The sequence below is a fragment of the Candoia aspera genome, chromosome 3, assembly GCF_035149785.1.
Source record: "Candoia aspera isolate rCanAsp1 chromosome 3, rCanAsp1.hap2, whole genome shotgun sequence".
Classification (NCBI taxonomy): domain Eukaryota; kingdom Metazoa; phylum Chordata; class Lepidosauria; order Squamata; family Boidae; genus Candoia; species Candoia aspera.
The window spans coordinates 28821521-28837893 of record NC_086155.1 but is presented as its reverse complement, the minus strand read 5'-3'; the positions used below and the strand labels follow the sequence as shown (position 1 = coordinate 28837893).

Sequence of the window (16373 nt, the reverse complement as noted above, 5' to 3'; positions counted from 1 at the left end):
CAACATGCTTTATGAACTTTCCAGTGGGACAGTTCATGTGGGGAGTTACCACAGCTTCTGCCAAAGTGATTTCACAGCCAGAATCAGGAGAAGCCAATTCAGCTTCTCTTTCTCCTCCTTGCTCTGATCCAACAGAAATATCTTCCTTCCAAGATGACAGCTGAGAAGGTTCTCCCTCATTTATTCCTTGATTTACAGGTAGGTAGACCATGTCTAATATTTCTCCAGGGTCTTTTGTTTTGTCATCTGACGGTTGCAAAGTCACTATTACTTTTTCAGAGTTTTTTAAAAATATTTCTTTCTGTAGTTCTGCGTCTGATAGATCTTTTGATATCTCACTGCCAGGACAACTCTCACGGAATCCTGTTGAGGCTACGTGTGGTTCATCAGAAAGTAGGCTGTACATTTCACCTTGTTCAAACATCCTAATTTTAGAAGCTATGGAGTTTTCTTTATTTGTTGCACTTCTACGTTTGAATAAATCCTTTTGGCTCTCTGTGAGTGAGTCTATATCCTTATGATTTTGAGATGAAGCAGTAATACTGGTACTATGTTCTATGAGTTGTTCCAGATTGGGTTTTTGTTTATTATTTGTAGTTTGCACCTGTTTCAGGTCCTGTTCTGTAGCATGAGGAGGTTTTGAACATTCTTTGTTCCATTCTGGTGACCCAGTCTTAACAGACTGTGTAGGGTCAAGTTCTTCTTTTAAAAGAAATTGATCTTCTAATTCTGACGGTTTAGAACCAAGAGAGCCAGACTTTGGTAACATTTTATCTCTAGATGGCTGTTTCAAGCAAGAGGTTGTATCCTGGACTACTTCATCTAGATTTAAAGTTAAAACGATATCCTCTGATTTTGGGATATTATCTTTGGTCAGCTCATCCATTTCATGGACCTTATCTTCAGCCAAGTCCTCCCATTCTGAAATATTATTCTTAGCTACCTTTTCTAATTTTGGGAGTTCAGCCAATTCTTGGAGCTTATGTTTAGCCATCCTATTTAATTCATGACACTCATTTCTGTCACACTCTTCAGTCTCAGGGGATCCGTATTTAGCTGTTTCTCTCCATTCTGACATATTATGTGAATTTGATGGCTTATTTTTAGTTGAGTCTTCTGACAGGGTAGATTCATCTTTTGTTAACTGCTCCAGTTCACTATAATTAGTATTTTCCATTAGTTGTTTGTTTATGGCTGGAATTTTCAATTCAATACTTTCATTTTTGGCTGATAGTTCCAAATCAGGAAGTTTATCTTTGGTGGAATCTTCTGATCTGATGTATTTATGTTGGACTAGTTCTTGAACTTCTGATAATTTGTCCTGAAGAGGCCAGCTTGAATCATGAGTTTTATCTTGGGCTAATTTTCCTGTCTTTTCTTCTTGTGATTTATGTGGTTCTCTAGCTGAAATTTCTGTAGAACAGAAAAGCTGTTGTGATGAGGAATCCATGGTGGAGTCCATAAATTCTATGGCTTCCATCTGAAGAAGTATTTGAGAAGTTTCCATTTCTTCTGACTTATTTATTTTGCTTTGTTTTTCTGAAGTTTTTAATATCATGCTCTCTTCTCCTATGACAGTATCAGCCTCCTCCTTGTCAGATTCTTTTTCACCTTCTTGAAGACTGCTATTATATGTTTCATCCACTCCTTTTTCATGCTCATAAGAAAGATAAGCTGTTGCCTCTTTTGGGGAGGATCCAGATTTTAACTGAGTTGCTGATAATAGGATTATGGAATCCCTTTCATAGGCTTCATGTGTGGAAGAATATGCACTGTATTCCTGATCATCTTTGATTCCATAATCATTTGACTCTATAGAAACACCTTCCGCTGAAATTGAATGAACCTCTTTTTCATTTGAATGCAGCTTAGTAGAATGTATGTTTTTGTCATCCACAGTATCTTTCTCAGACTGCTCTGATTGCATAATTGTTTTGCTGACTTCTGACGTTCCTTCACAATATGTGGATATGCTGAATGAGAGCACAATTTCTCCCTCTCTCTTTCCTATAACTGGGGCAAGCCTAATGCTCTTCTGTTTTTCTATTTGGTTTTCTTGCCTCTTCTCAAAGGCACAATTATTTGTTTCATCTGTTTCTTCAGAACCCAAATAGATAATCCGTTCAGCAGCAGAAGATACTGTCTTATCACTTAGTTTCACCTTAGTTTTAACTGAGTCAGAATCTGAGGTATCCTGAAGAACTTCCTTTTCTGATAATTTCAAGGTAGTCCTATGTTCATTTATTATAATTTTGCTTTCTTCTTTTGGAGACTCTGGATGAAAAGAGGCACATACTGGTCCTTCTTTGGACTGGACTGGGCCAGTAGGTTGCTTACTTTCAGTGGAGGCTGCCACCACAGCCTTCTTTTTGTCTTTCTGTTCTTCTTTCTTCTCTGGTTCACAAGAACCAAACACTGCTGGCCCTGTTTTATTGCTTTTCTCTTCTCTTTCCCCCGTTGTTAGGTTTTCTGCCTCAGAAGATTTTTTTCTGTAATCTTTCTCATACTCATCATCTTCCCATAATGATTCAAAATCTTCTGGACTGGCTATCATTTTGGCTTTTCTGTGAACCTTTATTTTGCTCTCCTCACTTCCTTTTACCTCCTGCTTTGTTGCTGCCTTGGCTTCCCCTGTTGCAGTGGTCTCTTTTGAGAAGTCCAAATTTGTTTGCTTTTCTGAGGCACCTGCACTTGATTCTTCCTTCTGGGTCTTAATAATTTGTTTTAACGCTAGCTCTTCCAGCCCAGAAGTTTCTCTTTCTATAAATACCCAATGCTCTGAACCCTGCATTGTAATTGGAGCAAGAAAAATTAGCATTAAACATAAATTACCTAAACAGATGACAATTAAATAGATAACAAAGATCCTAACAGCATTCATGCATTATTGCACAGGAAGCAACTTAAACATATAATCTTTCCATTACCTAACTGGATGGTGATATCTCAAAGCTGAGATCAATTGAGAACTAAAATTTAACAGCTAAGTTCTCTCCCTTTTCCAACTGCCCATATCTGAAAATGTGACTACAATCATCATAACTATATAATTTGATTACTGAAATGTAGTTTAAAACGTATCATTTTGATCAACTGTACATTGATATTCTGAATTAAATGTTCTCAGAATATGCTGGTAAGGTTTATGGATCCATGTTTGTAATGAGAACTGAAAATTAGTCTGGTTTTGGAAATGAACAATAGTACTTTTATAACTGCTTCAGAATCTGTTAAACTTCTATATGGTTTCAAACTGTTTGATTAGCTAATTGATAAATTTTCAAAAGGAGATTTTTAATTACAAACATGTTTACAGGAGAGTGTTGTCATGGAATATATATGTATTTATGTATGTACTTCCAGTTGTATGATATACCAGAAATGCTGTAAATCAATTATACTTTAATTATTTGAATATGAAAGTTCAAATGTAGTAGAGAGTCATCAATACATTCAGCATAGGTTTAACTGTAACAGTTTGGTATACTTTAATGATATTAAAGTAAATATCATTACTTTAATATGAATGCCAAGGCTTTTTGTATGCATATCCTAATCTCAGTTGGCGTGTTGGTTCTAGATTTGGGTCATAGTTAAGAATAAAATAACTGATATTGGAGATACAGGTTAATTATATTTAAATTAACCCCCACTTATATTAGATACTGAGTAATGGATAGCTTACAGTATAACTTTCAGCTGATATGTTTCAATTTCCCCAGAGAGGTTTGTTTGTACTTATCATTTTCAATACGAGTGTGTACGCCTACAGAAAATTATCAGATCAAGGGGAATCCTTTTAATCTACTGAGTCAAAAGCAAAATTTTTAAAATGAAAGTATTTTGAAAGATTGCACCAAAATAGCAAATAAAATGGGAGGAGGTACTTCTCAGAATTAAAATTATAAATCACAATTGGAAGTTCACATGATATTCCACCTCTCTGAGGAAACCTGAACAAAGTCATCAATTTATACCAAGCAAATTTATATCTAAACCAGTTCAGTTCAGGAAAAAAAAAAACAGACTGGATGTTTAGGATTAGGAAGGCAAAATTAAGAAAATAAGTAAAAACTGCTACACAAACTTTTTGTTTGTTTAAAAAAAAGTAAAGTGTAGGACACCACAATAAGAAGCCTAGAATGCAGTATACCACATGAAGCAGAAGTACCAAACTGCTTAAATAGTAAGGATGCAATGCAGCTATTTGATGCTTTGTGCTGTCTAGACCAGTGTTTCTCAACCTTAGCAACTTTAAGATGTGTGGACTTCAACTCTCAGAATTCCCCAGCCAGCTTCCTTAGAATTCTGGGAATTGAAGTCCGCACATCTTAAAGCTGCTAAGATTGAGAAACCCTGGTCTAGACCCATCACCACCATAACACACTCAGCTAATTAAGTCATCTCTGTATAACAAAACATAAGCAAAGAGCAAATATTGACTGAATGGTGGTAGAAGAGTAACAAAGAATTAGATTTTTACTGTTATGTACTTTGTTTTATAATGGTAACATTAGACATGCAGCAGACCATTCTTTCCTAGTTACAATTGTTTTTATCTACTTAGAAATGTTACTGATAGTACATAAGATGAAAATTTTGCAATAACAGGTTCTTGCAGGCAGCATCACAAAGGCCTACATTTTGCAAATCTGCAAGTTGTGACTCTAATATGTGCCATGCTGTGGTACAGTATATAACAATCCCCCTCACAAGTACATTATACCACAATGCATTACTATAAGGAAAGGCAACCATATGTCAACACCAGAGAAGCTCAGAATGTATGCAGTGAAAGAATGACTAAGATGTATTAAGTTGTATGCCGATACATTACTACTGTATAGAAAACTCTCTTCAATTTCATTGCTTAAATAGTATGGAAGTCTGGATTTTTTCAACAATTGGACTTGAAAAATCAAATAAAAGCATTCTTTTAAAATATCACATTTATTTATATTCTTTCTGATTCTACTAAGGCTACCCTAAGTAACCATTCATTCTAATTTAAAAGATTTTGGGGGGAGCTCAAAGTGTAACATGGAAAAATGCCTTAAATGTATAAATATTTACCTTTCCCAAAGCTTGGTGCTCTCATTATTTCATCTGTTAGATACTACTTCTAATAGTGATGATTCTGATTCTAGTTTCTTTTGCTTCTTTAAAACAATCTCAAATAATTACAGAGAATGGAACGATTCCATAACCCTAAGTAACTATTTATATTTGGATATGAGGATATATACAGGTAGTCCTCGACTTACAACAGCAATTGGGACCGGAATTTCAATCGCTAAGCAATGCAGTCGTAAAGTTCAACCACATCGCTTAGTGATGGCAATCCTTGCAGTCCCTGTTGCTATTGTTAACCAAATCCCACAGTCGTTAGGCGAGGGTGTGAGGGGTGCACGAGAGAAACAGCACAGGTCAGGGAGGGTGCGTGAACGGTTGGCATGGCACAGTGGGGAGACTTACCCCAGTGACTTATAACCTTCCCTGCTGGCTTCCCCACTGACTTTCTGAGGAAGCCAGCAGGGAAGGCTGCAAATGGCGATCATATGATCACGGGGTGCTGCGACCAGTCGTAAGTACGAACTGGTTGCCAAGTGCCCAGATCATGATCACGTGACTGCAGGGATGCTAGAATGACTGGAAACCCGAGGACCAATCATAGCCACCATTCATTCAGCACCGTCATAACTTCAAACAGTCGCTGAATGAATGGTTGTAGGTTGAGGACTACCTGTAATTAAAAACAAACAAAGTGGCTTTAGAGTAAACACAGTATTTCCTAGACTAGTTATATGGATATTCTCAACATATCAGAGTTCATATGTGAATCTGATAAATTATATAACTTGATTTTTACATTTTTAAACATGTATAAGAAGCTACAAATATAACAGAATTATTTACCAAGCTATAAAAAGATTATATAAAATATTACCTAAATTTTTAAATTCAATTTTGCTTTGCATTATAGCATTTCAGATTAGGCACAGATTAGTCTATTTCTGTTCTGTGCATGTTTGTACAAATAATACTATTTCCGCAATTAATCTATATAAAACCATCCCAAATGTGCACATTTTATACATGTTTTTATATCACTAAATATTCAGATCTATAGTTTGCTACAAATATACCACAAAGAACTGCATTGCAACATCTAAAGACTGCAAAATTTGTTGGAAAGCTAAATTTATATCCAAACATAAGTTTGATAGGTGTGGCCAAGAAATTTCATACAGGAATTAATATAAACTCCTACCTCAGAGCACATGTATTATCAGGCCAAATAACTGCATTACTGAACAGTTATTTTCTTCCATATCCCATAACTTTTGGGGGAAAAACCCTCTACAGCTAATTAAGATGTACAGTACTAATCTTCCTTTGTTCATGTAGACAAATGTGCTGAGTTATATAATTAAAACTGTAAACCTTGATCTTGTAATAATTGAAATTAGCAGTTGTCTTGGATGAAAGTAGTTAGCCATTCCTGGTAAATTCTAATTAAATAACAGCATTTATATTAGTAGTTTTAAATGATAACTTGTTGAATTATTATTGTTGCCTTATTCTACATGCTAAGCCACAACTTTGGCTTATAAGCCATAATGACCAAGTTCAGAAAATACACTAAGCTAAAAACAAAACATATTCTGCAATAGCACCATAATATGTGTGAACCAAGCCAATATCATTATGTTGTAAAATTTGGTAGGTACTGATTGTTTGAAGGACAGGTGTTAAAACAATGACCAGTTTCTTTTGGTTTTGGCTTAGTATGTTTGAGAATCAGGCCACTGTAATTTGTGAAAGAAACCATGGTTTAAAAATCTTTATTTAGCTACGTGTATGAACAAAACAGATTAAAGTAGTTTAATTGCTCAGTTCCCCATAATGTAGCTGTTTCTCATTATTCCTTCCAATGTTCTAATGAATCCACTTCTCTGTAACCTGGCTTTTGACCACAGCAATACCATTAAAGCTCTATCCATTTTTTGGGGAGGGGGATCTCTGTCTATGCTAGAAACCACAACCAGAACTGACGTAAGTTGTCAATTGCTTACTCTCAATTCTAAGATAGGATGCAATGTTTACGACAGCTGACAGGGAAGTAGCTTTCATTATGCTGCCTTTGGAAGTAATTACTGAATCAGACCACAACAGCATATTTCAAAATCTGTGTTGCAATGTATCTGCCATGCCACAACTGGCACAAGCCACTATAATTTGACAGCAGGTGAAATGACACAATCTTCTAGCTACTCTATATTCCTATACTTCTGTTTAAGTCTAAATACCAATGTTTTGATCACATCTCTTATTTTTTATAATCGACTTGGGTTATAAAAGTGAATGAGACAATATCTATTTGGAAATGTAAGATTTAGCTTCCTTTTGCTGAGATCGCAATTTTATAAGAACAGTCTTGCTGTATTGCGGTAAGGCTGTTCACTGCCTCTGCCACCAGATGTCTCAGATTTTATTTAATTGTCTGAATATACCACTACAGTGGTATATTTGAGCATATGAAAAATAAACTGACCAAAATGGATGTCTCCTTGAATGAAGAGAGGTCAGGATGTTTGCATGCTTGAAATATTCAAGTGTTTCTAAAGCATTTGTTATATAAATAACTCTGTATTTGGTAACACTGGCCAAATTTGAAATAATACATTTTATTTCAGTGCACTGCAGAAGAAGTTCCTTTGTCACACAGGCTTATACACATCCACAAAGGGCTGCTCTATTCCTTGAAAGATACTGTGTAACTTTTTAAATGAAATGCAGATACCATAGCTTTCAACTGTTTCCAGTTAGTCCATCAGTCTGCACCATCTGGCAAAAGTTCTTCAGAATTCAAACAAGATTTGAGAAACCTACACCTACAACTTCTTCAAAGCAAAATACTGATCTACCCCTGCTGAATTAGGGAGCATATTTTAGTCCAATATTCTATCATAGTAGCCAATCGGATGCCTCTACAGAAACTGCAGGAAGGAAATGGAGGTATATATCTCTCCCACATTTGTTTCCCTACAGCTGATATTTGAACACATGCTGCTATCAATTATGAATTGCTGATAAATTTGAAAAAGCAAAAAAAAAAAAAAAAGCTCACCATGGATTCTTGTACCTCCATTAACTGAGAACTGAATACATTACCCACATTATCTTTCACTGAAGTACATTTTTGTAGTTTTCAATTCCTGGTTGACTTTCCCTGAACACTGACCTCAAAATCATTTGGAGAGCTGAAACTTCCCATGCTGAATATAATATTTTGCAGTAATTCCTAAGTTTTCTAGCATTCTTAATAGCTTAGATGTAGTAAGATTTTCTTGCTTCAGGTAAGTTCTAAATAAACGCTTGATTGAATGAACTTGGGTGGCTAAATCTATTGGTCAGCTGCCATGAACAGCATAAGCTTCAACTTAAACACAAGCTTAAATAGTCAGAAATACATCCTACTGATTTCAAAAGAGCTCCATCCTTAGTAAGTATGAGTAGTATTGTAGCCTACATCTATTGCTAGGAAAGGAAACAAAAAGAGAAGCAGTAGAAGAGAGAGAAATTGAAAGAGTGGTGATAACCTCTGGAGAAGAAACAAGGCTTTTCTGTATAAAAGATTCCATGATTAATGCAGCTCCATGTTCAGATGACAGATCCTCTGGAGAATCCTCTTCTGACATCTATTTCAGCAGGGGAAACCCAGACCCCCCAGGCAAAGAGACAGAGAAAAGAGGAAAGGGAGACAGAGAAAAGAGGCAGTAAATAAAGTATGGAGAATGCACACTACTTCTTTTTACTCTGAGCTAACCCTTTATCTAACTTTCTGGGAAAGGCTTCTTTCTTTAAACTTCCACCTCCCCTCTAACAGGAATATTAGTCATGACTGACTGAACTCAGCTGCTCCATTTTCTCTTTCTTTCTGTTGGAACCCTTGAACATAAAGCTATCCAGCCAACCAAAGTTTTAAACTTAGTTTCATCCTAGTATTATTCTTGCCAACTCTTTGCTCTACTTTTATATAAGAACGCTCGTCAATCTAAGAGTTGAATTAGGATCCACAGGACTAGCCATAATAGTTGAGTTATATGTCTGCTAAGTTCATGTACAAAGCACCTTTGACTTGTGCAGCTTCCTCCACCAGTTAGGATTTTGTGCTTCCAACTTTTCTGAGCTCAAGTTTAACCTATGTTTTACTGAAATAAGCATCAATACTTTCGCCATTACTAGATTAGTAGTGATTACAAAATGCCTGATTCAGAGGCATATCTACTTATGAAGGCCAAGAAACACCCAAGAGCAGAGATCATCCATCTGTAGTACAAACTAAGGTTGGTGGTTTATAAAACATTAATTTCATTCACTGAAATTACAAGATGTTTTGATTTAATAGCTGAGTGTTTCATAAATATGTAATTTTCTGCAAAGTTAGACCATACTTCTAAGTAATAGCTATAGAGATTATTTCAGGCTATGGTGAAGGAAAGGGTGGACAGTAGAATCTTCTTCCAGCTTTCTTAATTTAATCAGAATATCCCATAATACAGCAAGCCTCAACCTGACTGGCTTCAGTTACAATAAACAGAACTCTTGCAACAGAGAAACTATCACTGGACCCTACTATTCTGGACAATTTTCGTCCAGTCTCCCACCTCCCCTTTTTGGGGAAGGTGGTTGAGAAAGTGGTGGCGTTGGAGCTCCAGAGGATCCTGGATGAAACAGATTATCTGGACCCCTTTCAGTCCAGAATATGGGATGGAAATAGCTTTGGTAGCACTTACGACCTCTTGCGAGAGTGAGATGGAGGCAGTGCATCCATCCTGGCTCTTCTTGACCTCTCAGTGGCTTTCGATACCATTGACCATGGCATCCTTTTGGGATGGCTCAGGGAGTTGGGGGTGGGCAGTGTGGTTCTGCGCTGGTTCACCTCCTTCCTCCAGGGATGATCCCAATCAGTGTTGATAGGGAGAGATCTGGCCCGCAGCCCCCCTTTTGTGGGGTGCCGCAGGGTTCGGTGCTCTCTCTGCTCCTTTTTAACATCTACATGAAACCGCTGGGTGACGTAAGTGATGCCGTGACCACCCTCTCTCAGTGCCTGGAGGCTGTAGGGGTCTGGATGGAGAACAACAGGCTTCAGCTGAACCCTGGCAAGACGGAGTGGCTGTGGGTTGGGGGCTCCTGAGTATCTGGGAATTTGCCATCTTTGGCTCTGGATGGGGTTGCACTGCCCCAGACAGATCTGGTGCGGAACCTGAGGGTTCTCCTGGATTCACGACTCCTGCTCAAAGAGCAGGTGGCAGTCGTGGCCAGGGGAGCCTTTGCACAACTTCATGTTGTGCTCCAGCTATGCCGTTTCCTGGATCGGGAGTCCTTTTGAACGGTCATTTATGCCCTGGTCATCTCCCATATAGACTACTGCAATGCATTCTCCATGGGGCTACCCTTGAAGAGTATCCAGAAGCTACAGCTGGTGCAAAATGTGGCTGCATGAGCAGTCTTGGGAGCCCCTAGAAGGGGACATATAACACCATTGCTGCACAAGCTGCACTGGGTGCCAGTTTGCTTCTGGGTCCAATTCAAGGTGTTGGTTATCACCTATAAAGCCCTATATGGCATGGGGCAAGGCTACCTGAAGAACCGCCTCACCCCTGTTACATTGACCCATCCCACCTGTTCATGCAGAGAGGGCATGTTACAGACCCTGTCCATGAGGGATTGCCAATTGGCAGGGTCCAGGAGGAGGGCCTTCTCTGCCGTGGCACCCGCTCTCTGGAACAAGCTACCCCCTGGGGTAAGACAGGCCCCCACTCTGCCAGCCTTTCGAAAGGGCGTAAAAACTTGGCTATGCCACCTGGCCTGGGTTGGGAGGGGAGACAGCTCTTCATGGGGTTGGTTGGCCCTATGAGGGTGCCAGGTTAAGAGCTTATTGCTCATTTTGAATTTTATATTTTATATTCATATTGTAGTTATATGTTTGTATATTATTTTTATTCTTTCTCAGCTGCCTAGAGTCATTGTGCACAAGATGGGTGGTGGAGAAATTTAATAAACAAACAAACAAACAAACAAACAAATAAATGTGTTTATGGCTATATTCTATTGTGCTATATGCACTGAGGTATTTTTTATCAAGGTTAGGATGCAAATGGAACTAAATATATATTCCATACTAAAAAGTTCCTCAGAATTCTTTGCACTCAATTTAAGGTTTGCTGTTGGAGACATTTTCACACACAGCTATCCAAGATGTGTGGGCAAGAGGATGCATCCACTATTAAACAAATAATGGGATTCCCTTTTTGCTCACCTGCCTTCACACCCTTGATGCATTCCAAGTATGGTCCGGAGTGAGTGGCAATAGGGATATGTTTTAAGAATCTGTTCTACTGGCAGAATGGTATCTTTAGGTAATTGGATCAAGTCATTATAACCATGCAAATTACTTTTCCTGTAACAAATTTCTGTACGAAGATACATGAAGATAATTTAAAGATTTTCCATGCAAAAGATAATGAAACTTCACTTTCAAAACAATTCTTTTTAAAAAGTAGTCTTAACAGGATTCAGTCTTTCACTCACTGTTTATGGACCCTCAACCATCTTGGAGAAAGCTGCATACAACAGTCTATACATGGAAATTATACTTGGAAATTGACAGTGGCTCCTTGTGGGACCCATAATATTTGAAAACAGTTCACCTTATGCATTATTCCAATCTCATGGTCCACATTGCCATGATTCACATGGCAAATGGCTTTCATATTTGAGGAAGTCTAATAATATCCATGTATCTGTAACATGTAGACCTAGTACCATTTACATTTTCTAATCTATATGCAGCATTCTCATTTGTGATGTGCAACAGATATAGGCTTATTTGTTATATTACCAAAAGTTTAATTTTCTAGGTCTGCTTTTATTCAGTATTTTGTCTTAAAATTTGTGCCTTGCCTGCAAAGTCTTAAATTCTTTTACAAAACCTTAATTTATTGTGATTGCATAATCCCTAATAGAGATAATAAGCAGTAGATTGATATCATCTATAAGTCAAGTAAGGGATGCAAACATATGAGATTTGATTTCTGAGTATATGTGTATTTCTAGGACCTTCTGTCTGCCTGGCTATAAAGAAAAGAGTGATGAGATAAACAGTTATAGTGCCCAAACTGAAATGCAGTTCGTCTTCCTTTATTAAAAGATCAGCCCAGGATAGTTCAGAGTTGAATATACACATCTGGTCAAAGCATAGCAATCTTTGAGCCATTTTTGTAATACACAGGTTTACTTTCTCTTGTTCGATATGAATATTCATATTAAACCTGGTACTTAGTGAATTGTTTATAACATCATAATTACTGGAATGAATAAGATTTCTTTGTAGAGACAGCAGAGGGGGATACAGAAAAAGAACTTCCCTGTCAAAATGTTATTGTATGTTTACCTAAATCTGACAAAATTGCTATTTTAAAGCAACATAAGATAGAGCACTTGCAAAGTAAATAATCAAGAGATGTAATGCAGGACAGTTTGATAGTACAGGAAGGGGAAAAGCAAAAACTTTCTCCAATCTCTTTCTTCTCAGATGTGTTGACTACAACCCCCACACTGCTTGGGAATGATGGCAGCTATAGTTTCAATACACCTGGAAGGCAGGAAATTGAGGAAGGCAGTAGTAAGGATGATTCTATCAGGCCACTAGTCAGCTTAATTCCTCTACATGGCAAAAGAATCAAGTACATAAATATAAATAGCAAAACTGCATAACCTCAATATACATAATTCAAATCTTTATATAATTAGAATATCAACACACCTCATTGGCCTTCTCAGGGGTCCCCTTTGGCATCTCATCCTCGTGTTTGGGTGAGGAAGAGGCAGGTGAGGAAGGCAGCCTTCTATCCCGGTCTCTGTGCACGAGCTTGCTATTGGGTTCCTTCAGGGTCCGCTTCAACTCATTAATGCTGGCCTGGTGCTTTAGCAAAACATCTTCCGGTTTGTCTAAAAACTTTTGGAGGGAGAGGGGAAGGTAACTACTAAGGTGAGGGTTAGAGGAAGGAACATGAGTGGAATGAGGGATGCCTTGTGAAGTGGAAGCTTCAGAGTGTTTAGAATTGGAGGCCTTATTGCCTAGAAAGTGAAGTCTCCACAGTAGTAGAGAACTTAAATCATTCAGCCACATTTTGGGACTGGCTTCCCCAATATTATGCCATCCAAATGGGTTAGACTACACTTCCCATCATCCCTTGGCCAGGGAGGGATGGAATTAAGGTTGTCATCTAATCCATTGGGAGGCAAGAAGGTTGGAGAAGACTGACTTAGAAAGATAGGAACTACTGAAATGCAGGTTTTATCCTTTTGACTCTTCAGAGTCAAAAAGCCACCTCTTGAGGTTTATAAAGGCTCCTACTATTCTTTCTTATCTGCAGACATGAGACCCTACAGAGTCTCTGAAGTCTGGAGATCGTAATTCCAGAGCTAGCAACTCATGGGCCAGGAGACAAACCTAGGCAAATGTGTTCTTAACCAGTGTTTACTGTCTCCTATGGTAATTTGTACTTAGATTTCTGCAGGACACTGACTGTGAATGAAAAAGACAAAATGTTTAAATTGGGCCAAAGTAAACTGCAAAAAAAGATAAGAGAGTTCCAAACAAAGGATCCATGTTTGCAGGGTATAAACTTTGGTTCAAGACCAGCACTAAGAAAAACTAATCCCATTTCATGAGTTTTTCCTGTGGCTAAGTGAAGCTTCACTTTCTTGGACAGTGCAAACTGATTCAAAGAGAGGAAATATTTATGCCCAATTCATGGAATAATTCCCATCCATTTTGCCTAATTCCCCTCACTCTAGAGCAGATTTTCCAAAACTTACAAAAGCTGAAGCACTCTTCTTTATAAAGTTAAAATTGGAAAGTCTGAAAGTTTGCAGTATCATACAGTACTGCAAATTTAATATTCAAATGTCTAGGAAAAAATAATTATTTGTCTGCAAAGGAATGCACTTTGCAGCTCTGCTCAAGTTGTAATTCCCATCTGGAAGGAAGCAAGCCAAAGTACTTCCGTATAGAGATGTAAGAGACACACTTTGGAGAGGGATTTTTGTGCTCTAGGAAAATCAATGAACACCAGCGTAAAAATCCAGCCAAATTATTTCATAATATTAAAAGGAAACAAAGTCACAGTAGTAATGCAGAAAAGCAGTGGACACTCTCTTCAAATTTAAATTCAATATTTAAATATACTTTTACAGCATACTCCTATATGTATTTACTTAGAAGTTAGTCCCCTTGAGATCAGTGGGATTTACTCCTGGTGCATGATTATATGATTATAGTTTATCTCCTTATGACAGACTTGCAGTTTTGTAACATACTATAGAAAACATTTTGGGAATAACTTCATAAGAGGCTGGGAAACAAGGAATGCACATCTCTGAAGCAGTTTGCCCATTGCCCCTTCACATAATGCTGATGATGTAAATAAGGATCATACAGGATTGCAATAAAGAGCATGCAGAATTACTGGATGATGAGAAAACATGGAGGAAATAGCCGGCACTGAAGTTCAGGTGCTTGGAGAATATCTGTATACCAGAAGTCTGTGGAACAGCCAGACTAATAATGAGAATTAGATACCAAGCATAGTAAACTCAGTATGTAGCTAAAGTACTTCATTCTGATTGTAGCTTGAATTTTGTTATTACTCAAATTTAAAGGAATTTAAACCAGTACCAATTCTGCTGTGAAAACAAACAAACAAAGAATTTCCAAGCTAAACAGCTTTGACCTGCTTGGTGGGAGTCATCTGCAGGTGGGAGTTATATGTTCACAGCTAAATGGAAGATACTGTGAACAAATTTGGGATAAGACAGTGCTCTTATTCTCAAATAACCTAACAATTACTTTCATAGCCTCATAAGGTCGATCATTAAAAAGAGGAAGCAAACAATAAAGGCAACTTTTTGATATTGCTCTGTATATCTTGGAACTTTAGTCAATTACTAAGTCTAAATCCCAATTTTAGTTCTGGCTTAAATTTTTTAATGTTCTGACCTGCAATTCAATTATGTAAATTTGCATCAAGGGTATGTCTGCATCTTCAATAAGAACCTCCTTCCTGAAAATATCAGGGCCGGAAAAAGAAAGGAACAGGGATAATGGAATGCCATGAAAGAGCAGAAGTCAGTTGGATGACAAAATAGTTATGATTTCCTAGCAAGCAAGTAGCTGAAGTACTCTAGCTTCTTGCTCACATGAACAAGATGAAGGGGAAATATTGACTTAATGGGGTAAAAGACACAGTCTGTATATCAAGGGGAAGATTCCTTCATTTCCACCCTGAGCTGCATCTTGCATCCCATTAGAAAGGGGCACATACAATGTTGTTGGCATTTCTTAAAAGAATGAACATTAGGGATGAACTGATGAAAAACTAAAACATTCCAGGGAATACCTCCTGCTTGTGCCTTGGGGTGGTTTCCTGTTCTGGCTGGTAGCAAAAAGAGGTGGGAGGGAGGGTAAATCAGTTAAGGGAACTCCTATAATAAACTACAGTTTTGCCACAATTTTAATTCAGGTATCAAAAAAATGATAATCTTTGATGCCACACAATTTCTGTAAGAGGTTCCCACCATTTTTCTAGATGTAGGAAGCCACTGGTATTGTATTAATCTACTGATGGATAAGAATATGGAAATAGGAAAATTTGCAAGGTGAACAAAATGGTTCCGCATTTTGAATGGAAGTGTGGATTTTTAAAAAATTAATTAATTAGCTGCCCCAATTTTCTGGGGGTTTAGAATTGAAATCCAACACATCTAAAGGGCAACAAATTGGGAAATGCCAGTATCTATTATAAGCCAAGTCCAGAGATGTATAGACAAAACAGGCAAAGTAGGCCTTGTCCACTATCTGGAGGAAACAGCTTGATTTTCAATATGCATTTTGAATGAAGTCTGCCAGAACACATACAAAAAAAGTCATTTCTTCATTAACATTTTAGAGAAGAGGAAGGGCAGGATTGTGGCAACTCAAGAATACACATCTGCAATAATTCAGCACATACATGGGTGCAGATGCATTCACACATCTGTAGATTCTGCTTATCCCTGACATTGTCAAAGACAGTGGTTCCAGACAAGAATAGAATGTACATCCAGCTATAGGTTAGATATTGAAGCAACAGGACTCAAGGAACCCTACTTCACAGAAAGGCCTCTTGAAAAGACACATGGGAAATCTTGTCAGAGAAATTGTGTCTTGATATAAAAAGCTTCCATGATTGCCAGAGTATCTACATGTAGAAGTGCAGAGTCTTTGCTTATTCTTCTGGGTATTGTGAGGAAAACGAGCAAAG

At 37.7% G+C, this 16373-nt stretch overlaps 1 protein-coding gene across 6 annotated transcripts in view; it reads right to left on the bottom strand.

Moving 5' to 3' along the window:
• Window positions 1-16373, bottom strand: part of EPB41L1 (erythrocyte membrane protein band 4.1 like 1) — a 212780-nt gene that overhangs the window by 13973 nt on the left and 182434 nt on the right. For 5 of the 6 annotated variants that reach the window (XM_063297194.1, XM_063297193.1, XM_063297192.1 and 2 more), the window contains 4 exons: window positions 15471-15506; window positions 12833-13024; window positions 8604-8702; window positions 50-2785 (listed from right to left, as the gene is read on the bottom strand). In XM_063297194.1, coding sequence (XP_063153264.1) covers window positions 50-2785; window positions 8604-8702; window positions 12833-13024; window positions 15471-15506 — 3063 coding nt within the window. The remainder of the gene's footprint in view (window positions 1-49; window positions 2786-8603; window positions 8703-12832; window positions 13025-15470; window positions 15507-16373) is intronic. The other variant, XM_063297197.1, reaches the window with a different exon arrangement.